At 47.5% G+C, this 26034-nt stretch overlaps 1 protein-coding gene across 8 annotated transcripts in view; it reads left to right on the top strand.

Annotated features, from left to right (window-relative positions):
- NLRC5 (NLR family CARD domain containing 5) overlaps positions 1-26034 on the top strand; it is a 90114-nt gene that overhangs the window by 16902 nt on the left and 47178 nt on the right. For 5 of the 8 annotated variants that reach the window (XM_059905822.1, XM_059905823.1, XM_059905824.1 and 2 more), the window contains 7 exons: positions 11926-12037; positions 14773-15080; positions 15916-15975; positions 20983-21051; positions 22237-23911; positions 25057-25140; positions 25286-25369. In XM_059905822.1, coding sequence (XP_059761805.1) covers positions 12018-12037; positions 14773-15080; positions 15916-15975; positions 20983-21051; positions 22237-23911; positions 25057-25140; positions 25286-25369 — 2300 coding nt within the window. In that variant the 5' untranslated portion in view covers positions 11926-12017. Of the gene's footprint in view, positions 1-6243; positions 6310-11925; positions 12038-12841; positions 13183-14772; positions 15081-15915; positions 15976-20982; positions 21052-22236; positions 23912-25056; positions 25141-25285; positions 25370-26034 lie in introns of those variants that run through there. The other 3 variants (XM_059905827.1, XM_059905825.1, XM_059905828.1) reach the window with 3 other exon arrangements.

Consider the following 26034-nt stretch of genomic DNA (forward strand, 5'->3'; position numbering starts at 1 on the left):
TCATTGCCAATGTGCCTTTGAAAGCGGGCAGACCAATTTCCAGGCTGTGAATTCGAACCTCAGGATCTAACTTCTCTCCTTTACATCCCGAGCCTTCATCCCCTAAGTTCCAAAACCAGCACAAGATTCCTCCGGCATCCTCACTGACCGCATGGCTGGAGATGAAGGGGGATCTCCAGACCTCGGCTCCATTTTCAGTTTGGTGTGGGCACGAGAGGAGGTGGCAGAGCCACCGAGCTGGGGCCTGATGGGAAGTGCAGGAGGAGTGTTAGTTATGAGCAGAGACCCTTAGGGTCTCACCTAAATATGGCCACCTCGGTGACCTTCCCATCCCCAGCCTCTTAGAAGGCAAGAATCATTCGGCTGTGGTTTGCTGGGGAAGCAAGACACCGGGTACAAGGGAGCAAGGAGCCACTCTCCCCACTGGGAGCGGAGAGCTGGGTGACAGCGTGGCCTGGAACAGTAGTCCCCAAGCTCACCTGGGCTGCTTCCAAAAGTGCTGATGCCTGTGTTCTGCCCTCAGAGATTGTGCTGTGATTGACCAGGAGTGTGGCCCATTGGCAGTTTTAAAACCCCGGATGATTCCAACATGCAGACAAGTTTGGGACCCACTGCCCAGGACTGTGCTGGGCAGGACCCTTCTCACGGGGGCCTCACCGGCCACTTCCTGTGGGTTCTGGGCCCAAACTGCCAAGGGCTGAGCGGGAGAGGCAAGGCCACTACCTGGCCACCTGCTGTCTGAGCCAGGCCAGGGCTGCCTGTGGACACACACTCCGGTTTCGGGAGGGGGGGCAGGGTACATCCAGAAACCCTAGGGGGTCTTTTGGTGGAGAGTCTGAGCCTTCCAAGCAGGAAGGTAGCTGGAGTAAAGGAGACGGTTTCAATTCCAGTGATGGGGGCTGGGACCCAGCTTCCTGGTTTCCAGTGACAAGGAGAGAGAAGCCTTGCTGGATTTGGAACAGGGACCGCCCAGGCCTGAGGCCCGGAGTGCAGGCTTGTGCCACCTTCACAAGGGCTTTGAGGCAAGAAGATGTTTGTTCAACTCCCAGCTCTGGGACTGTCTAGCTAGTGACCTAGGGAGGTCCCCTCACTGCTGGGAGCCTCGGTTTGGGCTTTGGTAAAGCGTGTGACTGCATTTTAAGTCCTGCAGGACCCTGTCATTGTGAGGGACAATAAAGATGATTGTTTTCAAAGGAACAGTACGTTCAGAACAATCTCCTACGTCATCATCCCCCCACGGAAATGTGCTGGGTCAAGGACCCCTCTTGCCCGCTATGCCAGCTTTTGTGGGTGAGGGAGGAGATGGCCGCTGACGTCCCCCTGAAGGTAACTCCCGTGGGGCCCCATGAGAAGAGGGTGATTCCTGGGGTGGGGCTGCATCGGTGCCCCAGAAAGAGCCCACTGGGTCAGTCTGGTCCCACTTCTGCTTCTTATTTGCTGTGAGTGTCAGCAAGGCCTTCCTTTCTCGGGACCTCTGTTTCCCAATCTGTAAAATGGGCCTGGCATGGACCCCACTGCCAGGATTCTTCCAGCTCTCTTCCCCTTTGCATCTGGGCTCAGGCATCCTCTGAAGCCTCGGACTGTGATCAGCCACCCTGGAGGAAGCAGAGGCCCTGGGTTCCCGGTCGGCAGCCCTGTAGGGCTTGGCGTGGAGGATTCCCAGAGGGCTTGAGGGCCTCTGTGGACTCTGGTCCACCCTGGGGTCCCCAGGCCTGACCTGTCCACTCAGTCCTGAGAAACCAGCTTCAGCAGCACTTTCTTTTCTCAATTTCGGTGATATTTTGGTCCAAATGTCTTGAGTGGCTGTCATGGCCGGGGGTACTGACCCCACCAACCACATCCTTCCTGATCCTGAGGTTAGCATTGGCAGCCTTCTTATTTCTGTCCCTCTCTTCCCGCTGCCTGGCCTCAGTCGCCCCCTTCTGTCCTCTTTTCTCCCACCCGGGCCCAGGAACTGGGGCAGAACCCCGGGGTCTGCCAGTGCCCGGGGGGGGGACAGGGCTTCCAGCCTCCCACAGACCCTGATCCTCGGCCTGACCCTCCCAGACAGCCCCGGGAACAGGGACAGCAGGTGGTGTCCCCCTTGTAGAGATGAGGAAACAGATCCCAGCAAGTGGGAGGGGTGCTGCCAGCACCTGTTACTCCTGAGCCCCAGCCTCAAGCGGGCTTCCTCTCCATCCAAGCAGGAAGAGGGAAGAAGCAAAAGAACAACAGCCAGAAGCATGTGACTCAAACCATATCCTCTCCTCCCTGCCTTCCTTCCTTCTACCCTGTGCTACTGGCTGGGGCTACATAGGAAACAACAAGAATAGCAGCACTGGTAATAATAGCTAATGGGCCAGATGCCATGTCACGGGTGTTGCCTGCTTCATCTCCCAGCGACCTGGCCCGGTAGCGCTTATTACCCCCAAGGCGGACCCGGCTGGTGCTCCCTCTCCCCAGTCTACTGGACACCCTCCTAGGCCAGTCCCCCTCCCCCCATCCATTGTGGGTGTAGGCCCACTAACACCTGCGCCCTGCCCTGAAGGATTGCCCTTGGCTGATAGAATGCCCCTCCTCCACCCCATAGGCATGGCCCGTAGCCAATGAGTGACAGATGTGGCAGATATGGGCAAGGGAACAGCGCAGCCCCCTTGCCTCTTGGCAGGACAAACGCTGGAGTGTTGTTCACATCCCAGAGTTCCCTGTGGTCAGGCTAAAGCTGGACTGCTCCTGAAACCACATCTTTGCCTAACTTCTTCCCCCACCCCATCCTGCTTCCCTTCCCACCTTAATAAATAACTTTGACAGACACCCCTGTCTTGGGCTCTGCTTTTAGCAGCCTGACCTAGAACATCCCCATTTTACAGATGAGGACGCTGAGGTACCAAGCCATGGAGTAACCAGACCATAGCCACACAGCTGGTAACTGTGTAGTAGAGACTCAAATCCAGGGCCCTGGTGCCAAGGTATTTGCCCTTATCCAGAATCAGGCAGTGTCCCTGCCCTGGAGGTGTACCCAGCTGCTGAAGGAAGGGCGGGCCAAGAGGAAATGATGATGCAGAGTGACAAGCCCTGCTGTGGAGGAGAAAGGAGAGATTGCTAGGGAGGGAAGCCCAATATTGGGGGTGCCACTCGGTCTGGGAAGGCAGCTGGGAAGACTTCCCTGAGAAGGGAGCAAAAGTCGATTGGAGCTAGGTCCAGAAGGATAAGGAAGAGTTTGCAAGACAGAAAAAAAGGGCAGGGCATTCAAGGCAGAGCAGGGCATGTGTGCAAGGCAGGGAGTTGTGAAAGAGGATGGCGGGGTGGGCATGGGAAGATCACACCCATGGAAGCATGGTCACATGGCAGGGCAGCAGGAGTGGTGTGAGGGGGCCCGGAGATGGCCAGGACCCAGACGGTGAAGGACCATTTGTTTATTCATCCTTTGAGCCTTTCTTCGGCACCTGATGTGGACCTGCTTTGTGGAAGTCATGCTAACGTGGTGCCACTTCGTCTTTCAGGTGGTGGGAAACTATAAGAGGTTTAGACAGAAATGAGGCCAGACCCGAGCTGAGTTTTAGAGACAACTATGGCCAGAGGCGTGTGTGCTGGCGTGCGTGCACGTGTGCATGCATGTGGACTGGAGGTGGGGGGTGTCTCCAGGCGCAGGGAGCAGCGAGGGCAAAGGCCCTGGGACTGGGGCAAAGGAACTGGCTGTGATTTCTCCACTCCACCCCCTAACCTCCACGGCAGTGGCGTTCCCTGGATGGCAGGAGAGATTCCCCAAGAGCACAGCGATGAGGGCAACGGAAGGGGCTGTCTGCTTAAAATTGAAGCCAGGATGGAGTGATCCTTCCATGCCCACCCCTCAGTGAGACTAGCACCCCAGCAAGGCCCTTTTCCCTCTTGCTGTCTGGACCTCGAGTGGCAGGAGCACCGGACTGCAAACCCACATGCCTGGGTTCCCTTGGCATGCTGACTGTTTCTGATTGTGTGATGCTGGGCGTTTCACTGCCTCTCTCTGAGCCCCATGTTTGATCGCCCTATCCCAGGGATGCATTGGTGATTCTTAGAAGTAACACTGTTTTGTTTTGTTTTTTAATAAATTTATTTATTTTATTTTTTATTTATTTTATTTTTGGCTGCGTTGGGTCTTTGCTGCTGCACGCAGGCTTTCTCCAGTTGTGGCGAACGGGGGCCACTCTTTGTTGCGGTGCGCGGGCTTCTCGTTGTGGAGGCTTCTCTTGTTGCGGAGCACAGGCTCCAGGCGTGCGGGCTTCAGTAGTTGCAGCACACGGGCTCAGTAGTTGTGGCTCGCGGGCTCTAGAGCGCAGGCTCAGTAATTATGGCACACGGGCCCAGCCGCTCCGTGGCATGTGGGATCCTCCCGGACCAGGGCTCAAACCCGTGTCCCCTGCATTGGCAGGCGGACTCCCAACCACTGCACCACCAGGGAAGCCCATAACACTGTTTTTTAGCTGGAGATCCCGGTGCTAAAATGCAAATATGAAGGCTTGAGAGTTTATTGAGGTTTATTTTCTTTGTTCTATTAGCAGCGCTCCGCTATCTTGCTTTCTGTAGAACAGTAATAAAATTTTATGCATTTGGGTAACATGAACCCATAAACTTATCATCATTTAAAATTTGTTATTTAAATTCATATTTAAATTTAAAAACTGCTAGCTATGCATGGAGAAACTGATAGAAGCACAATGACTAAGAATGTCTCTCTCATTCTTTGATGGCTACCCCAAACCACATAAATACCAACATAGGAGATTTGAATGACAACCAGTATAGGTGAGGTAATAGATATACTCGATTTTTAAAAAACTAATCTTGTTTAGGTAATACATGCATACAACATAAAATTCTAAAAGTTCTCTTCCCTGGGGACAATTACTATTATGAGTTTCTTCTAGAAATATTCATGTATTTAGAAACATACACATTTTTTTTTCTTTACGCAAATGCAGCATAGGTACCCTATTCTGCCCTTGACCTTTTTTAAAATGTGATATATCTTGTTCCATATCATTCCACATAGTTCTGCCTCTTTCTTTCTAATGGCTGCGTAGGATTTCATTGCATGGCTGTGCCATAATCTTTTTTTTTTTTTTTTTTTTTTGGCCGCTTGGCCTGCGGGATCTTAGTTCCCCGACCAGGGATTGAACCTGTGCCCTCAGCAGTGAAAGCGTGGAGTCCTAACCACTGGACCCCCAAGGAATTCCCAGGACCTTGTTGTTTATCTGTTCTTCTAGTACTTTCATGGTTTAACTTTTTACATTTAAATTTTGACTCCATCTAGACTTTATTTTGGTATAATTTGTGAGACAGAAATCCATCTTTATTGATAAAGAGTATCTTTTAAATGTTCAAGGAATATTTTTAAACTTCTCATATACCAAGCCAAAAAGGGAACTCTCAACCTATTCCCGATAGCAGAAATTATGTAGGATTTATTCTTTGTACAGTACAGTAAAGCAAAAAATTAATGACAAAGATTTTTAAAAGAACTCACCCCTCTATTAAATGACTCAGTTCAAAATTATAATCTACTAGTAATCCAATATAAATTTGCTATAAATAATATAAATTTACGGAAATTGGCCAAAAGTTCTTTTAAAAGGAAAAAACTCAAAATGGCCTAAGGCATAAAGTTCAGAATTTTAAAGAATAACAGTCTCAGTAAATCAGGGGAAAGAAATAAGAAAATAAAAACAAAAATTATAAAACTAGAGAAGGGAAAATTCTACAGAATTGATAAAAGAAAACAAAAGTTTGTTTTTAAACATAAGAGATACCAACTGCTGGCAAATTTAATAAGGAAAGAAAGACAAAGTAAGAGAAACTAAATTAAGTACAAAAAATGTGAAATTTAAAAGTACAAGAGGGAATTTCCTGTTGGTCCAGTGGTTAGGGCTCCGCGCTTTTGCTGCCGATGGCTGGGTTCAGTCCCTGGTCGGGGAACTGAGATCCTGCAAGCTGTGTGGTTCGACCAAAAAAAAAAGTACAAGAAAAATATTATACACAACTGTGTGCTGCATACTAAGTTTGAACATTCTTGACGAACTAAGCAAATTTCTCAGAAAAAAAACCATAAATTGCCAAAAGTTAATTTAAAAATAAGTGGAAAACAACCAACACAGTAAGGGGAATGTTAAAGTTATCACATTTGATTTTTCTTTTAACTGTTCAAACCACTTGATGGTGTTGAGAAGAACTTTGGCTTTTCCTCAGGGTGCGATAGGAAGGGGCACATGTATGTGGCATGGGCCACGTTTTAACTTGACCATCTGGCTCCCTGTGGAGGATGTTTGTGGTAGGCCTCCTGGCGCAGGAATCCAGGTAAGAAATGATGGTGCAAGGTCTAGGTAGCAGTGGGGGAAGTAAGATTCTGTGATATGCTTGGAAAACTTAAGCCACCTTTGGCCTGAGCTTGAGGAAGCTTGAGGCCGCCCTTCACTGAAATGGGGAAGGGGCAGTTTGGGAGGAGAGATCAGGAGCTCAGCTTTGGACCGGGAAATTTTTTTTTTTTTTTGGCCACACTCCGCAGCATGGCATGCAGGATCTTAGCTCCCCAACCAGGGATCGAACCTGTGCCCCCTGCAGATGAAGCATGGAGTCTTAACCACTGGACGGCCAGAGAAGTCCCCGGAAATTTTTAAATGCATAGGAGGCATCCAAGAGGAGTAGCTGTGAGAATTAAAATAGATACAGCCTAAAGGCACTTGCCTGGCATTTAGCAAATATTCATTACATTATCTGTTCAACTTTTTCAACACTTTCCCAGTGAAAATGTAGTTTTGTCCCTATAACACACACAGAAACATTAAACAAAAAGTAGAATAAAGTATTTCCTCGGTGTGTATGAATTACTTTTTAATTTGAATTTTCAGTCTCTATCTGTCATACTTAATGCAGATATTTATCCTCACTTATTGCCTTCCTAGTTCTGTTTTCATTTAGTGTTTCATATCATGTAGGGAACTTCCATTCATGTGAGAAGCGCTGATAGTTTCTTGTGCTTACTCAGCATTGTGAATTTCTTTTCCTTACACATTGGGGAAATGTCTATTCTAGTTTTTAATGTGAACGTTTTATGGCTTTGAAAAAAAAATTGAAATGCACCTGTTGAAAAGTTTTAATGGTACAAAGTGGTCCAGAAGGGAATGGTCGTCCTTCCGTATCCCTATCCTCGGTTGCTCAAGTCCCTTACATATAATGGTGTAGTACAGTTGGCCCTCCGTATCCGCGGGTTCCACATTTGAGGATTCAAATCCACAGATGCAGAACCCACAGATACAGAGAGTGAACTGTACAGTGTAAAGGGCTCTCCTTTGCCTGCGTCCCCCAGGTTCCCTCCCCAGACACAATCCTGTCACCAGTTACTTGTGTAACCCTAGAGTTGGTCTCTAAGTACGCAAATGCACACAGCACATTTAAAACATCCATGTGCCATAGCTTTCAAAAGTTGAATTCACTTACTAGTATACTTTGGGGCTTTTTTCACTTAGCATGTTTTTGCTGTTCATCCATGTTGCAGTATGTATTGTTACTTTGTTCCTTTTTATTCCTAAATAATATTCTATTGTATAGATAGATATACCATATTTTGCTTATTCATTTGTGAGTTTTTGGACATTTGGACTGTTTTCACTTTTTAGCTATTAGGGATGATTAACATTTGTGTACATGTTTTCGTGTGGATGTATATTTTCATTTCTCTTGGGTATAAACCTAGGAGTAGAAAATTGCTGGGTTATAACTCTCTGTTTAACATTTTAAGGAATTGCCAAACTTTTTCAAAGTGGCTGCACCATTTTGCATTCCCACCAGCAGTATATAAGAGTTCCTGTTTCTCCACATCCTCATCAACACTTGTATTATCTTCTCTTTCATTACAGACATTTGATGGGGGTGTGAAATGGTATCTGGTTGTGGTTTTAATTTGCCCATACAGAAAAATTTAATTTAATTATGTAACTAAAAAATAATTCTTAAAAAAAAAAAGGAAATCCTCTGGCAGTCCAATGGTTAGGACTCCGCACTCTCACTGCCGAGGACCCAGGTTCAATCCCTGGTCAGGGAACTAAGATCGCACAAGGGGTGCAGCACGGCCAATAACAATAATAATAATAATTCTTTCCATTTAAAACACTTGTATTGCTATGTATTTTTTATACAGTTGATTTACATACAATGTTGTGTTAGTTTCAGGTGTACAGCAACGTGATTCAGTTACACATACATATATATACATATATATCTTCTTTTTTTAATAATCTCTTCCATTATACCATTATAGGTTATATATGTGCTGTGTTTTGTTTGTTTGTTTGTTTGTTTTTGGCTACATTGGATCTTCGTTACTGCGTGCAGGCTTTTTCTATTTGTGGCGAGTGGGGCTACTCTTCTCTGTGGTGCGCGGACTTTTTATTGTGGTGGCTTCTCGTTGCGGAGCACAGGCTATAGGCACGCGGGCTTCAGTAGTTGCCGCACGCGGGCTCAGTAGTTGTGGCATGCGGGCCCTAGAGTGCGCGGGCTTCAGTAGTTGCGGTGCGTGGGCTCAGTAGTTGTGGTGCGCGGGCTCTAGGGCACACGGGCTCAGTAGTTGTGGCACACAGGCTTAGTTGCTCTGTGGCATGTGGGGTCTTCCCGGACCAGGGCTCGAACCCATGTCCCCTGCATTGGCAGGTGGATTCTTAACCACTGCACCACCAGGGAAGCGCCTGGTACCATAAAGTTTTAATGACAGTTACTTTATAAAATGCCTTTGTTTGGAAGCCTCTCCTTTATTGCCTGCCTCTCCTAATGAATAGTCTTTGATATAATTGCCTTCGTTTTTTTTTATTTTTATCTAATTCTAATTCAAAATGTTTATTGTGAAATAGTTAATACATACAAACACTTGTCATTATCTGCCATTTTTTGTCTAAAAGACCATTATTATAATTTTACCAAGTTCTCCTACTGTAATATATTTAAGGCATTGCCTTAAATATGTCTATTAACTTAGAGGGTTTTTTCCTTTCACTTTCTGTAGTCACAGGCAGGCTTGTCTTAGTCTGTTACAGCCGTCATAACAGAATACCATAGACTGGGTGGCTTACACAACACACATTTATTTCTCACAGTTCTGGAGGCTGGCAAGTCCAAGATCAAGGTGCCAGCAGATCCGGTGCCCAGTGAGGACCCTCTTCCTGATTTGCAGATGGCTGCCTCCTCCCTTTATCCTCCTCACGTGGCAGTGAGCAGAGAGAGGAAGCACATCTCTCCTGCCTTTTCTTATAAGGGCACTAAACCCATCATGAGGGCTGCATCCTCATGACCTAATTACCTCCCAAAGGCTCCATCTCCAAATACCATCACACTGCAGATATAAGCTTCGTCATGTAAGTCTGGGGGGAACACAAACATTCAGTCCATAGCAAGGCTTTATTTCAATTTGCTCATGCTTCTCTCCATTTCTTCTGTTAGAATTTGACAGTTTTCTTTTTAAAAAAACCATTATTACCTCAGTAGCCCTTCAACAGGCCGTGTTTTTTTTTTCCTTGTTTCTAACTACAGTACTTATCTCTGTTATATTAGAATATGCTCTCCTTTTTAAAAATTTATTTTATGAAGTGTAGTTGATTTACAATGTTGTGTTAATTTCTGCTATATGGCAAAGTGATTCAGTTATACATATATATATATGGTCTATTTCCTATACTTTTCCATTATGGTTTATTATAGGATATTGAATATAATTCCCTGTGCTACACAGTAGGACCTTGTTGTTTATCCACTCTATACGTAATAGTTTGCATCTGCTAACCCCAAACTCCCAGTCCATCCCTCCCCCCACCGCCCCTCCCCCTTGGCAACCACAAGTCTGTTCTCTGTGAGTCTGTTTTGTAGATAAGTTCATTTGAGTCATATTTTAGATTCCACATATAAGTGATATCATATGGTATTTGTCTTCCTCTTTCTGACCTACTTCACTTAGTATGATAATCTCTAGTTCCATTCATGTTGCTGCAAATGGCACCGTTTCATTCTCTTTTATGGCTGTGTAGTATTCCATTGTGTGTGTATATATACATATATACATATATATATACATATATATACGTGTATATATATATATATATATATATATACATACACACACCACATCTTCTTTATCCATTCATCTGTTGATGGACATTTAGGTTGCTTCCATGTCTTGGCTATTGTGAATAGTGCTGCTATGAACATAGGGGTGCATGTATCTTTTCGAATTATAGTTTTGTCTGGGTATATGCCTAGGAGTGGGATTGCCGGATCATATGGCAACTCTATTTTTAGTTTTTTGAGGAACCTCCATATTGTTCTCCATAGTGGCTGCACCAGTTTACAACAGTGTAGGCGGGTTCCCTTTTCTCCACACCCTCTCCAGCATTTATAGACTTTTTAAGGCCAGCCATGCTGACCGATGTGAGGTGGTACCTCATTGTAGTTTTGATTTGCATTTCTCTAATAATTAACAATGTTGAGCATCTTTTCATGTGCCTATTGGCCATCTGTGTATCTTATTTGGAGAAATGTCTATTTAGGTCTTCTGCCCATTTTTTTATTGGGTTTTTTGTTTTTTTGTTATTGAGTTGTGTGAGTTATTTGTATATTTTGGAAATTAAGCCCTTGTCCGTCACATTATTTGCAAATATTTTCTCCCAGTCCGTAGGTTGTGTTTTCGTTTTGTTTATGGTTTCCTTTGCAGTACAAAAGCTTGCAAGTTTGATTAGGTCCCATTTGTTTATTTTTTGCTCTTATTTCTATTGCCTTGGGAGACTGACCTAAGAACATTGGTACGATTTATGTCAGAGAATGTTTTGCCTATGTTTTCTTCTAAGAGTTTTATAGTGTCATGTCTTATATTTAAGTCTTTAAGCCACTGAGTTTATTGTTGTGTATGGTGTGAGAGTGTGTTCTAACTTCATTGATTTACATGCAGCTGTCCAACTTTCCCAGCACCACTTGCTGAAGAGACTGTCTTTTCCCCATTGTATATTCTTGCCTCCTTTGTCAAAGATTAATTGACCACAGGTGTGTGGGTTTATTTCTGGGCTCTCTATAGAATGTGCCCTCTTGATGTGGATTGATCTAAAGTCTGGAACTTTGTTGTTACATTTGTCATACTTCGGAGATAATCAGCGCACACTACTCTGATCTTTTGCCTTTCTTCCGTTCTTCCATGTACTTTTTAGCCATCTTTTTCCTTCTCTATTCCTTATTGTTAGACAAGATCTCTAAAGCTGTATTACATAGGCATTTGTGCCAGAGCGTCATTTTATTTTATTTTTTATTGAGATATAGTTGATGTACAATATTATGTAAGTTACATGTGTACAACATAATGATTCACAATTTTTAAAGGTTATACTCCATTTATAGTTACTATAAAATATCAGAGCATCATTTTATTGTCCTCTTGGTGAGATAGTGATCGATGCCTCTGGGTTTTCTCATTAAGAAGGATGTTTGCTCTTGATTATTTAAAAACTTCATGATATATTAAGAGAGAAGACTGCACATTCTAACCTCTTTGGAGTTTTATTAGGAAAGGAAACTGACATCTGTGGTAAGGATTATTCCATTTTCATCCAATAAATTAGCTGTAATAAGTCTGCTGAATTTGAGGCACCTGCAGTGACGTCACAAGTCACTGTAAGGGGAATGTGCAAGTTGGAAGAGGAAGAGGGGCATCCTCTGGGCCAGATACGGTGGGAGGTGACACCAGGGAGGGCTAGGCTGTGAACAGTCCAGGGACAAAAAGAATCTTTGTTGGGGAAGAACAAGATCTGTACCTGAAGACGAGGATACTGTTTCTGGGTCGATGTCCTCAGCGGTGTCAGGGGCAGGGGTCAGCGCCTTCTTTACAGAATTCCTCTTGGAACTTGGAATAATGATGGGGAGAGTGCACTGTCTCCTCTCTCTTAGGGGCCTGTCCTGTGGAAAGAACCTGAAAATCCAGCTCAGGGACTTGGCCCAGGAACCCATGAGACCCTCTCTGTGGACATCCTAGAACATCTATGATGAACCAGGAAGCCAGGTAGGTGATCATTCCCCTTTGCCTCCTCTCCTTCCCTCCCATCCACTCCTTCATCCCCCACCCTCCTACTGCCAAGACTGCTCACTACTGCTCCCTGGACTGCCCCCAATGTAGCAAAGTTACCCTTAGTCACCCTTCAGCGTGAGAGTGAGAATCATCAGACACAGAACATCAGCAAAGGCCTGCGTCAGCATCTACCCTTTTCATGGATGGTGTGACCAAGGGCCTGACAGAGAAGAGATTTGCTCATATTAAGAGTGTATCAGTTAAGATAGGCTACTGTATGCTGCAGTAACAAACAACCTCCAAAGTCCCCGTGGCTTATGACAACAAAAGTTATTTCCTGGTCTCAGTTCTCGTCTAATATGAATCGACTGGGGCCCCTAGTCCGCATTATCCTCTTTCCCGGACCCAGGCTAAAGGAACAGCCAAGATCTGGAATACTGCTGGCCACTGTGTTAGAGGAAAAGAGAGAACAAGGTGAATCACACGTTGGCTCTTAAAACTTCTGCACAGACATGACGTGGGTCATTCTTTAGCATATTTCATTGCCAAAGCAAGTTTCGTGGCCATACCCAATTTCAAAGGGGCAGGGAGATGCAATCCAACCAAAGGCCTAGAAAGAGAGTATCTGTGAACAGCCCTGATTCTGTGAACAGAGAATTAGTTACAGAGCTGGGACAGGCACACCCGTCTCCTAACTCTGGGTCTGAGGCTCTTTCTACTTTAAACCTCTGTCTCCAAGGCTATTTCCCACAGACTTTCACAATGACCAGTAATAATGTAATGTGCTTTTTCTTCCAGGGATGGTTATTTTTAAAGAGCTTAAGGTCTTACCCCCAGGGGATAGAGCACTCATGGTGGAAACAACGACATCATGTTAGACTGGCTGGAGGGGAAATTTGAATTTGAAGGACTTTCCCAGAAATTATACCATCCAGGCACTCCTCACTTCCACCTGGCACCTTGCTGCCCTGGATGATTTCTTTATGGGCCACATGATTTTGGACATTATAGCCCAGAAAAGAAGCTGTGCCCTAGGCCATGGTCACATCCTTGTGCCAAGATCACACAAAGGGCAGGGATTAGCCCTTGTCTGGTGCCACCTAGGGATCCCAAGCCTTGGACATTTACTGGCCTGAGAGGTAAGAAATCTCAGTTCTGAGCCTGGCTCTGCCATGGACTTGTATGATGACCTTGGGCATGTCCTTTACCCTTCCTTGGCTTAGTCTTTCCATCTCTTCAGTGGGGATGGTGATCCCTGCCCACGCCGTAGATGTGAGCATGTTTCATGAATTCTAAAGCCCTGTGTCTGAGCAAGGAGTTGTTGCTATTAGTTTAGTTGGGGAAGGGTGACCAGAGGGAGCTGGGGACATGTGCCCAGTAGGCCTCTGCCGAGGGTCAAGGGAGAAGCTGGGGTCTGAACCCCAGGACACATGGTCTTTGCCCCAGCCTCTGGGAGTTGGTAAGGCTGGCCCCTGGGCAGACCTCCTACCTTTTTCAGAGTTAGAAGTGGAGTCTCTGGAGTTATGATGATTAGATGAGACACATAAAGCACGTAAAACAGTGCCTAACACGTAGTAAGTGCTTTCTGAGTGTTTGCCTCTATTATTAAGGAAATAGTACCAGAAAGTACATTTGGAAATGTTATAGTATATTCCACTATATTATGGATAACCAGTTAGGTAATCTCCCACTGTTGGATATTTAGGTTGCTTCCAATTTTTAACTATTAAAAATAATCTTGCAATGCACAGCTTTGTAACTAAAAATTCTGTGTACCTCCATGATTGTTTCCTAAGGCTAGAGTGTGAGAAATGGAATTGCTGAGTCAAAGGGCCTACAGACTTTTTAGGCTTTCACTACATGTGTCCCTTGCCTTATATTAGTACTCCTACCAGCAGGTTGTTTGAGAGTTCCAGTTTAGAAGGGGAGAATTTGCTTAGAGAGAGAGAGGAGACGGTCTGTATTAGCTAGGATTATATTTCACTGTGAATAGCAGAAAGGCCCAAGCAACAGGGGTTTACACAGAATAGAAATGTATTTCCTTGTCATGTAATAGAAATTCAAAGTCAGAGAGTCCAGGGCAGGAAAGCTTTACCCTCCATCTTCCTCAGTACTGGCTTCTACCTCATAATCCAATATGGCTGCCCAAGTTTCAGCCATCACATCGGCATTCCAGCCAACAGGAAGAAGCAAAGAATGATATAGAACATTTCCGCCTACATCCCATTGGCCAAAATTTAATTACATGGATACATCTAACTGCAAGGGAGGCTGAGAAATATAGTCTATTCCAGATGACCAGGGAATATTCAGGGGTTCTAGTACTAAGGAAGAAGGGAAGAACAGATTTTGGGAGACAACTAGTTGTCTCTGCCATGAGCTTAGCTCAGACAGAGAGCAGCACAAATGGGTCCATGGAAACAAGAATGAGTAAAGCATCGTCAGGGCATTATCCACGGGGGATGAACTAGACCATTCCAGAGCCAATACATAGGCACAGATTAATTTTGCAAAGGATGCAGAAGAAGGAGATTAATTTCTGGGACCGAGCTCTGGGCAATGGCATTGAGACTCCACGGAGAGGCCACTTCTTTGTCTTCTGTGTCTGTCTCTTCTCTTCCCCTCAGATGTAGGGGGTGGTTTTTGACTGCCCCTCTTGGCTTCCCCCCAGCTGAGTTGTCCCCCAGCTCACCTGCCTCCCAGCTCACCTGCCTACCTGGTCCCTGCAGGGCCGGGCTGCTCATGGACCCCATTAGCCTCCAGCTGGGCACTGAGAACCTGTGTGGATATCTCGTGAGCCTGCTCAGCAAAGACCCAGAATGGCTGAGCGCCAAGGTGAAGTTCTTCCTCCCCAACGTGGACCTGGGCTCCGGGGACCAGTCCCCAGACCCCACACAGAGGGTCATCCAACAACTCAACAAACTGCACACCCAGGGTCAGACCACCTGGCAGGAGTTCATCCACTGCGTGTGCATGGAGCTGGACGTACCACTGGAACTGGAGGTGCTGTTGCTGAGCACTTGGGGCCACGGAGACGGTAAGAGTGGCTGTGAGAAGTGCAACGCCGCCAGCTAGCCCCGGGGCGTTGGGAGCCAGAGAGGCCCAGGCGAGTCCGGGACCTGTCTGGCTCAGAGACAGTATGGCCAAACCAGGAACAAAATTCCATGTTTCTGCGCACCTCCCGGAGCAAATGCCCTAACACCACCAAATCCGCTGGGGACCTGGAGGACTCCTCCTTCCACCTTGTACCACCCCAGTTGCCCAGAAAGGCAGGGTGCACAGAGAGAAAGGACCAGGTGACTTCTTCCTGCCAGGAAATTCCAAATAGCCTGTAACGCCCAAGAGTTTTCTTTTTGCAATGCAGTCAGAAACAGTCATAGGGAGAGCCCTCTGACTACTGCTTCTGCGCAGGCTGATTGAACTCTGTTCTGTCCAGCGAACGTTTCTTGGGCTCCTTCTATTTACACAGCACCGTGAGGAAGCCCAGAACACTGAGGGGTGACGGTGTCCTTGGAGAGAACGTGAGAACTCACTCGAGAACTCTACAAGGCAGAGTGCAGGGCAGGCGGGGAGGCACAGTGTACACACGCGTGGATACACACGTACGTGCATGCGCACAAGCAGGCACAGACGTGTGTGCGTGCACACGTATACCTGTATGTGCACAAACCTTTAGATACGCACATGTGTCTGCCCCCAGCTGCCTTCAAGGCTCACCACCAGCTGTGCCCCCCACAGATCGCTGAGTGTAGATTTCTCCCTTGCTGGGAACCTACCCTGAGGGATGAGCCCCGATCCAGACATGGGGCCAGAGCTGGTCCCAGGGCATCCTAGCACATGCCCATAGCATATTATCTCCTCCTCTCTTCCAGGCTTCCCCAGGCAGCCTGAAGTTGGCGAGGAAAGCCAACCAGACTCTCAGCTCCACCCTGGTAAGGCCTGGGGTTGGGGAGTGGGAGTGGGGGTGAGCATGCTAAGTCCTCACCTCAAACCCAGAGCAGGCGGGTGGTGGCTGGTCACAGCCGTTTCCCATAAACCAGCCTCCTCATCCTTGGACCCATTTGCACGCTTCCCAGGTCCCTCACCACGACTCCCAGCCTCACCTGCACCCCCTCTCTGCCCCTCAAGGCTTTGGCCTGTCCTGATACATGTTCCCAGGGCTCTAACCTGGAGCCTCCTGGGAGAGTCTGAAGTTGTCAGCCCTTGACCACTGCCAGAATCACCTCTCTGGTTTCACTAGGGGAAGCCCGTTCTCACTTCCCTGTCCCCAAGCCTCAGGGCCTCGTGCTCCAGCCCCACAGACTCAGGCCCCTCACCATTCAGACACCCGCAGGCCTGACACTAACCCACAGACTGCCGTCCACACCCAGGGAGCCCCTGACTGATTTTCTGATGGAGCGCAGAGAGGTCAGCGATCAGATGGCCCACCTCACTGATTCAAAGGCCGCACTCTATTCAGAATCTTTCTTTCTTTTTTTTTTTTTTTCTGTGGTAAATTACATGGCATCAAATTTACCATCGTAACTACTTTTGAGTGTACAGTTCAGTGTATTAAATACACTCACATTGTCGTGCCACTACCACCATCCATCTCCATAATTCTTTTCATCTTGTAAAGCAAACTCTACCCATTAAACAGTAACTCCCCATTCATCCCTCCCCCAGCCCCTGGTAACCACCATTTACTTTCTCTCTCTATGACTTTAACTACTCTAAGTACGTTGTATAAGTGGAATCGTACAATATTTGTCCTTGTTGATGGGCTTATTTCACTTAGCATAATGTCCTCAAGGTTCATCCATGTTGTAGCAGGTGTCAGAATTTCCTTCCTTTTTAAGGCTAATATTCCACTGTATGTGTAAATCACATTTTGTTTATCCTTCGGTGGACTCTTGGGTTGTTTCCATATTTTAGCTATTGTGAATAATGCTGCTATGAATATGGGTAAACAAATATCTCTTCAAGACCCTGCTTCAATTCTTTTGAGTATATATCCAGGATCCAGGGTCATATGGCAACTCTATTTTTAAGTTTTTGAGACACCTCCACAGTGTTTTCCACAGAAGCTTCACCATTTTACATTCCTACCAACAGTGCACAAGGGTTCCAGTTTCTCCACATCCTCACCAACACTTTTTATTTTCTGTTTTTTTGATAGTTGCCATCCTAATGGGTGTGAGGTGGTATCTCATTGTAGTTTTGTGTGTGTGTGTGTGTGTGTATAATAGCATTAATTTTTTTTTTCTAAATATTTTCTCAAGCTATAGAGATTGTTTCTACTATAGTAATTGTTCTAAAGTTACATAAGGCAGGTTTCTGTACATAAAAGAACAGATATTAAAGCCAAGTCAAAACATTGAACAAACTTAATAGTATATGTATACATACATACCATATAAACATTTGGCAGAGATGCTCAAGTGCAGAGCCTTACATAGGGTAGACAGTTTGAATAAATTATATGGGCAGGCCCTGCTAATGCTGGACCTATAGGCTGTGTTGGGAATTTTCTTCCTTTCACCCCCAAATTTATTAATTCATTGAGAAAACATTTATTGCCATCCACTGGGCTAGACTCTGGACCCAGGTCCTCAAGGGAAAAAAATCCAGGAATAAAGATTCCTCAGCCTCTTCCCTGAGCCAGAGGAAGTGAGGTAGTATGGAGATGTCAATTTTAGGGACTATGTTATACAGTCTACAAATAAGGAGTTGTATTTGCGGGGCTCAAAGGCAGAAGTACTTCAGGTACTACTTGCCTGAAGGTCGGTATGCTGTCTCACAGGAATCCATATTCTACCCCCCAACGAATGTCTCAAAGTACTTTGACTACCCCTTCTAGTCACCCTGACGATGATCTCCTCCTTGAATAACTATTCTGAAAACAACAATAGTTTATTAGTTCAATTCAAGCTTTACTTAGTTTTCCTGCCATTTCACTAGAGAAGGGTATGGGAAGTAGATCGTAGGCACAATTTGCACTTTCTTCTTATATGTGAACATTTTTCACAGGCATGATTATTATACAGTTATGATTAAAGCCAAATGTAGCAGTGATGACAAATTAAAGATTTGTGGTATCACTGCTTAACTATTTCTACCAGTTACCTTGGGATTCTGGAACAAAGCATGCTATGCCCCTTTTTCATTATCTGAAAAGTGCCTTTTAGACTTCTCTATAATCCCTTCACTTCTCATTGTAGTTTTGACTAGCATTTCCCTAATGATAAGTGATTTTTAAAATTTATTTATTTATTTATTTATTTATTTATGTTGCACTGGGTCTTAGTTGCGGTATGCGGGATCTTTAGTTGCAGCGCGTGGGGTCTTTAGTTGTGGTGTGCAGACTCTTAGTTGTGGCATGCGAGACCTAGTTCCCCGACCAGGGATCGAACCCAGGCTCCCTGCATTGGGAGTACGGAGTCTTACCCACTGGCCCACCAGGGAAGTCCCAATGATTAGTGATGTTGAGTGCCTTTCATGTGCTTATTGGCCGTTCATATATCTTTTTTGGAGAAATGTCTGTTCAAGTCCTTTGCCCATTTTGAATTGGCTTCTTTGTTTATTTGTTGTTGAGTTTTAGGAGTTCTGTCTATATTATGGATATTAATCCCTTATCAGATATATGTTTTGCAAATATTTTCTCCTATTCTGTGGGTTGCCTTTTTACTCTGTGGGTAGGGTCTTTTGATGTATGATTTTAAAAATTTTTATGAAGTCCTATTTTTCTATTTATTCTTTTGATGTCTGTGCCTTCGGTGTCATCTCCAAGAAATCATTGCCAGTCCCGGTGTCGTAAGCTTTCATCTTATGTTTGCTTCTAAGAGTTTTATTGTTTTAGGTCTTACATTTAGGCCCTTGATCCACTTGGAGTTAGGTTTTGTATTTGGTGTTAGGTAAGAGACCAACTTTATTCCTTTGCATGTGGATATCCAGTTTTCCCAGCATCATTTGTTTAAAAGACTGTCCTTTCCCCCATTGAATGGTCTTGGCACCCTTGTCAAAAATCACTTGACCATATATGTGAGGGTTTATTTCTGGGCTGTCTATTCTATTCCGTTGGTCTTTATGTCTGTCTTTATGCCAATACCACACTGTTTTTGATTACTGTAGCTTTGTAGTAAGTTTGGAAATCAGGAAGTGTGAATCCTCCAGTTTTGTTCTTTTTCAGGATTGTTTTGACCATTTGGGGTCCCTTGAGATTCCACATGAATTTTAGAATGGACTTCTCTATTTCTGCAAAAAAAGGCATTGGGATTGTAATAGAGATTGCATTGAATCTATAGATCACTTTGGGTAATATTGAAATTTTCAACATTAGTAAGTCTTCCAATCCACGAACATGTGTTTCATTTATTTATGTCTTTAATTTCTTTCAGCAACATTCTGTAGTTTTCATTGTACAAATCTTTCACGTCCTTGGTTAAGTTAATTCCTAAGTATTTTGTTCTTTTTGATACTACTGTAGATGGAATTATTTTGTTCATTTTCTTTTCAGATTGTTCATTGTTCATGTATAGAAATGTAACTGACTTTTGTGTGTTGACTTTATACCCTGCTACTTTGCTGAATTCATTTATTAGTTCTAACAGCTTTTTTGTGGTTGTCTTTGGGGTTTTCTGCATACAAGATCTGATCATCTGCAAACAGAGATAAGTTTACTTCTTTTTTCCAATTTGGATGCCTTTTATTTCTTTTTCTGGCATAATTGCTCTGGCTAGAACTGCCAGTTCTATGTTGAGTAGAAGTGGTGAATGCAGGCATCCTTGCCTTGTTCCTGATCTTAGAGGAAAAGCTTTCAGTCTTTGACCATTAAGTATGATGTTTGCTGTGGTTTCAGAACTTTATTTCTATAGAAATATCGACTTTTACTTATAGCTGTGCATGGCTGTAACAGAAAACATCCATCCCGTAATCCTAGCTCCCCAATAAATCAAAACTGTTTGATACCTGGTCCCTCTGTCCCTTATCACTGAGCTGGAATACTTGTCACCTGGCTGTGACCAGGCCTGGTTGATATTTAGCTAGTGAGTCCGTTACTAGTAAAAGACTCGTTAAAATATTGAAATACAAGGGAATTCCTTGTTGTTCCAGTGGTTAGAACTCGGTGCTGTCACTGCCGAGGGCCCAGGTCCAATCCCTGGTTGGGGAACTAAGATCCTGCAAGCCGCTCAGCGCGGCCAAATATATCTTACACCGATTCCAGCCCCTCTTCGGGACCCCTGGGTTTCCCTGCAGACCAGCATCTAAAAATTTAACACCTGGCAGGGCAAGGGGCCTGCTGCAGCGGCCATTCTGATTAATCACCAGTGCCTGGCTGTAGGAGTGTCCTGCTTTACTTCTTAAAATTCTTCCATAGCCCTCTTTCTTTCTTCCTCCCCTCCTTTCTGTCTCCCCTTCCTTCTTGTTCTCCTTCTTCCTTTCTTCCTTTCCCAACCTCTTCAGAAAGGTATTAAAGCGACTCTTGAAAATCCATGCAACCAGACAAGAACTCAGGAAACTAGTAAGAGAAGTGAGGAAATTTGGAAGATGTGAAATAAGGGGGATAAAACACACTGGTACAGGAGGGAGGGCACAGGCCTGACCAAGCCTCATGGAAGCTCCACTTTTCCAACCAGCAATGCCCTCGACAGAGCTGGGTGCTTTCCAAGCCATTTAGTGCTTGAGGCTATTGGCTGTGGGCCCTGCTTCCTGCATTCTGGGCTGGGAGATCCCCAGGCCCAGAGCCTGCAGCCCTCTCACTTGGGCCTGGGACCCCTCTGCAAACAGGAGCTGATGCTGATGCAGCCTTTGCCTGCTGCTGCCTTCACTCAGTCCCTGAGTGTGGATATACTTGTCCGGCTGCTGCCTGTCTGTGGAATGGAGCTCCCTGAAGGTGCCGGCTACCCCCTCCGCCCAGGCCCCCAAACCTCACCCCTTACTCCTTCCTTCATTCTTTCCAGGCCTCAAGCGGCCTCACCAGAGCTGTGGGTCCTCACCTCGCCCAAAGCAGTGCAAGAAGCAGCAGCAAGGTGGGTACCAAGGTGGGGAGGGACCCGAACACTGGGTTGGATTGCCTTGGGGCAAGGACACAGATCCTGGACTCTGTCCCCTGATAACAGGCTTCCAGTCATGGGCCCCCTGACTCTTGTCTTTCAAGCTCCCAGGAGGGAAGAAGAGGAGGTCCTGGGTGGGCAGAGGAGAGAGCTAGGTCTGGCAAGGAAGCACCTTGCCCAGTGGGCCACAGCGGGGCTTCTCCAGAGATGGCTCAGCTGAAGGAGCTCAAAGCATCCCAGCAGGTCGCAGCTTCACCATCCAGGCTTTTCCGGGGATACTCCCACGCACTCAGGGTTGAGGGAGCTCCAGGGATGTGACCAGCATGACCTCAGAACTGGGCTCCCATTGGCCAGTTTAGGGCTGAGCTGGATAGCAAGGCAGAAAGAAGCCTTGAGGGCCCCTGGGAAGACATGGGGGCTGCTGAGGACCGGTCAGGCTGGGACAGAAACTTCTGTCATTCTCCACCGGTTGTCCCACCAGCTGGGAAACCCAGCCCCATGGGGCATAGCCAGAGGATTCACAGCTGGTCAGAGGATTCATATCTGTATAGAATAGGACACTATGTCAGGCGCCCCCCCAGCAGGGGTATCCAGTGTCCCCCAACAGTGGCCCCGGGCCCTCCCCTGGGCCACCCAAGAGCTCCCAAATGACCCAGCAATTAAAGTCAACAGCCGGCAATGTAGGTATTGACTATTGACCAGCTTCCGCAGTTCTGATTGTTCGGTGTCTGGGCCCACAGGGTGCTCGTGCTCATCCTGGGCATCGCACAACTGAAATACTGTGGGCATGGGGGCCGCAGGCAGCTTACTTAGATCTCACAGTAAAAGCTTGTTCCAATTTGATATTGCAAAGGAAGTGCCCCCTTTCCCCTCCCCCATCTCACTGAAAACTTTACACCACTTACATTGTTGCAAAACAAATAGAGCCGTGGTCCACACTTCCCCATTCCTCCTTCCCTGTGTAAATGGCCGCCAGAGTCTATGCTTCTGTAGAACCAATTAATTCTAGGAATTTGGGGGGCACAAGAGTACCTGTGTGCTCTTGCCACCCCCCACCCCCATACGTACACGGCCAAGGCTACAGGCTCCCAACAACCCGATACTGTGGTGAGCGGCGCGGGGAGGCCCCCCGCTCTCATGCAATCTTCCTGTCCCCTGCAGAGCTGGCCAAGAGGTACCTCCAGCTGCTTAGGACTTCTGCCCAGCAGCGCTATGCCGACAGGACCCCCGGACCAGGGCAGCCGCTTGCCTTCCCCCAAGCCTACATCCCTCCAATCTTGCAATGGAGCCGGGCCTCAGCACCCTTCGACACTCAGGAGGGGGCCATTACAGGGGACCCCAAGGCAGAAGATGGCACCGACGTGAACATTCGGGACCTCTTCAATACCAAGGCCAACAGGGGCCCGAGAGTGACGGTGCTTCTGGGGAAGGCGGGCATGGGCAAGACCACGCTGGCCCACTGGCTCTGCCAGAAGTGGGCTGATGGTCAGCTGGACCGCTTCCAGGCCCTGTTCCTTTTCGAATTCCGCCAGCTCAACCTGATCACGGGTTTCTTGACGCTCCCCCAGCTCCTCTTTGATCTGTACCTGAGGCCTGAGGCTGGCCCCGAGGCTGTCTTCCAGTACCTGGAGGAGAATGCTAACGGAATCCTGCTCATCTTTGATGGGCTGGACGAGGTCTTCCACCCCTGCTCCAGCAAGGAGACTGCAGGCCCTGAGGACCCAGCATCAGCCCTCACCCTCTTCTCCCGCCTCTGCCGTGGGACCCTCCTGCCTGGCTGCTGGGTAATGGCCACCTCCCGTCCAGGGAAGCTGCCCGCCTGCCTGCCCACCGAGGCGGCCACGGTCCACATGTGGGGCTTTGACGGACCGCGGGTGGAGGAGTACGTGAGCCGCTTCTTCAGCGACCAGCCATCCCAGGAGGCAGCCGTAGCAGAGCTGCGGACAAACAGACGTCTCTGGAGCATGTGCGCCGTGCCCGCTCTGTGCCGAGTCGCCTGCCTCTGCCTCTACCGTCTGCTCCCGGGCAGCTCTCCGGGCCAGTCTGCGGCCCTCCTGCCCACCATGACCCAGAACTACGTGCAGATGGTGCTAACCCTCAGCCCCCGAGGGTTCCTGCCTGCCGAGTCCCTGCTGGGCCTCGGGGAGGTGGCCCTGAGGGGCCTGGAGACAGGGAAGGTCATCTTCTCTGCAGGTGACATCCCTCCACCCGTGATGGCCTTCGGGGCTGCCCTCGGCCTGATGACCTCCTTCTGTGTGTGCACGGGACCCGGGCACCAGGAGACAGGCTATGCCTTCACCCACCTCAGCCTGCAGGAGTTTTTTGCTGCCCTGCACCTGATGGCCAGCCCCCAGGTGGACAAAGATACACTCTCCCAACACGTCACCCTCACTTCTCGCTGGGTGCAGCGAACCAAAGCTAGACTGGGCCTCTTAGACCACCTTCCCACCTTTCTGGCTGGCCTGGCATCCTGTGCCTGCCGCCCCTTCCTCAGCCTCCTGGCACAGCAGGACGAGGCCTGGGTGGGTACCAAGCAGGCAGCAGTGGTGCAGGCACTGAGGAAGTTGGCCACCCGCAGGCTCACGGGACCAAAGGTTGTAGAACTGTGTCACTGTGTGGGTGAGACACAGGCGCCTGAGCTGGCTGGCTTCACAGCCCAGAGCCTCCCCCATCAAATGCCCTTCCACAACTTCCTGCTGACCTACGCCGACCTGGCCGCCCTGACCAACATCCTAGGGCACAGGGATGCCCCCATCCACCTGGATTTTGAGGGCTGCCCCCTGGAGCCCCGCTGCCCCGAAGCCCTGGCCGGCTGTGGGCAGGTAGAGAATCTCAGGTGAGAGTAAGGACAGGGGAGCTCTGGGGAGGACCTGGGAACATCCCTGGGAGAGAGCTGGACTTTCGGGAGAGCGGAGGCCAGCCAGTCTCGGCAGAACCCTGCTGAGGAAGACTGAGGAAGAATCTTGAATATCAGAACAGAAAGGTCCCTCCTTACTGCCCCTTAGCCTGTGACACAGTGAGGAAGCTCCTTGCCTCTCCAGGAACTCTGGGGTCCAGTTAGATCTCCTCTAGTCATGGTTTCTGGATTCAGTCTTTCCCTCTCTTTCTCTCAGTCATGGTCTGGAGCATCTGACCCAGGCTGTGCTATTAGAGCCTCTTTGCTTTGGACAGGGTATTTAACCTCTCAGCCTGAGTTTCTTTATCCCTAAAACGAATCAGTAGTAATACCTACTTCACAGGGTTGTTGGGAGAATGAGATGAAATAATGCATGAAAAACACTTCGTGGCACAGTTCCTGGCACAGAGTAGAGGCTCGATATGGGTAGTAGCTAGAGAAAAGTTTAGGCTGCAATAACAAAGAATCCCTCCCCCACATAGACGGTGGATTCAATAATGTAGTTGTTTTTATTGTGTTTTTTTTTTCACTCTTATGGAAGACTCAGAGGTAAGTGGTCCAGGTCAGTGGGATGGCTCAGCTCCACATGGCCATGAAGAGACCCAGGTCCCTTCCATGGTTGCAGCATCATCTCCTTGGGCATCTTGATCTGCATGGTCAAAGCTGGGTCACAGACACATCTGTGCTCTGGCTTGGGGGAAAGTAAAGAGAGAACACGGATTAGACATGCCCAATGTGTTACAGCTCAGTCCTGGAAATAGAGCACATCCTTTCCACTCACATTCCAGGGGTGACAACACAGTCGGAGTCGTATGGTCACACTGAGCTGCAGGGGAGGCTGGGAAACACCACCTCTGGCTGGGAAACCATGTTCCCAGTTATAGCTACAGTGGAGAATGGGTTTTGGTAGACGATTAGCACTGTCTGCCATGATATGTATTTGTTACTACTACAATAATTACAGCAACAACTACTACTATTGCCATTACTGGATTAAATTCCATCTCTCAGAGGAGGGAATGGATGATGAACTCTAAGTCCTGCCCACCATTGATCTTCTGCCACTTCACCTCTTCCTGTGGCAGCTTTAAGAGCAGGAAGTGTGGGGACGCCTTTGCCGAAGCCCTCTCCAGGAGCTTGCCGACAATGGGGAGCCTGAAGAAGCTGGGGTGAGTCAGGGCTTGGAACCAAGATGGATCCTCAGCCGGCGATGCTTGGAACTCTCCTCCCGCCCCTCAACCCTACACAGGGCAGATTCCTGGTCTATCCCCTTTCCCATCCCCATTCTTCCCACTATCTTTGCTTACCCTATAGGTTAGCAGGAAGTAAGATCACTGCTCAAGGCATCAGCCACCTGGTGCAGGCTTTGCCCCTCTGTCCACAGCTGGAAGAGATCAGGTGAGTGATCTCCAGGAGGGCTCGCTGGCTGAGGGGAGGATTCACTGTCCAGGTCCCAGGGCCCCCCCTTGAGACTGGACTGGGTCCTGTATATTGCATTAGGGTCTGGCCACTACTTTTTCAGTGAGACCCAGAGAGGAGAGGCATCAGTCCAAGAACTGGGTGGGACTGGATCCAAACACAATGCTCCCAGAGACCCCAGAGAAGTGCTAATATTTTGGGACATCTTGAAGGAGCTTGAGTTTTGAGGGTCCCTCCCTTCTTTCTGTGACCCTGAGAGAAGGGATGGCATTGTGTAGGCAGGTGCTGTGTGGGTACACATAAAGGCATGAAACACACACATACATCCACATTCATGCACATATGTGCACACACACTTGCACTTGCCTGCTCACTTAAGTATATGCCACACATACATGCACATGTGCAGCACGCACATGCCTGCACACTTAGATCCACATACACATCTAAGCACGTATGTATGAATATACTCCTGCCCTATGTCTGTGATGAGTGGCCTGAGAAGGGTGGGACCAGGGATCCTCCTCAGCAGCTCTCTGGCAGGACCACTGCTACCTAATATGGCACCTTTATGAGATTTAGAAAAGACACTCTTTCATCCAAGCAGATGCAGCCCAGCACTAGGGTGCACTGATTGTTGAGTG

The sequence above is a fragment of the Balaenoptera ricei genome, chromosome 19 (genome assembly GCF_028023285.1).
Source record: "Balaenoptera ricei isolate mBalRic1 chromosome 19, mBalRic1.hap2, whole genome shotgun sequence".
In the NCBI taxonomy this organism is placed as follows: Eukaryota; Metazoa; Chordata; class Mammalia; order Artiodactyla; family Balaenopteridae; genus Balaenoptera; species Balaenoptera ricei.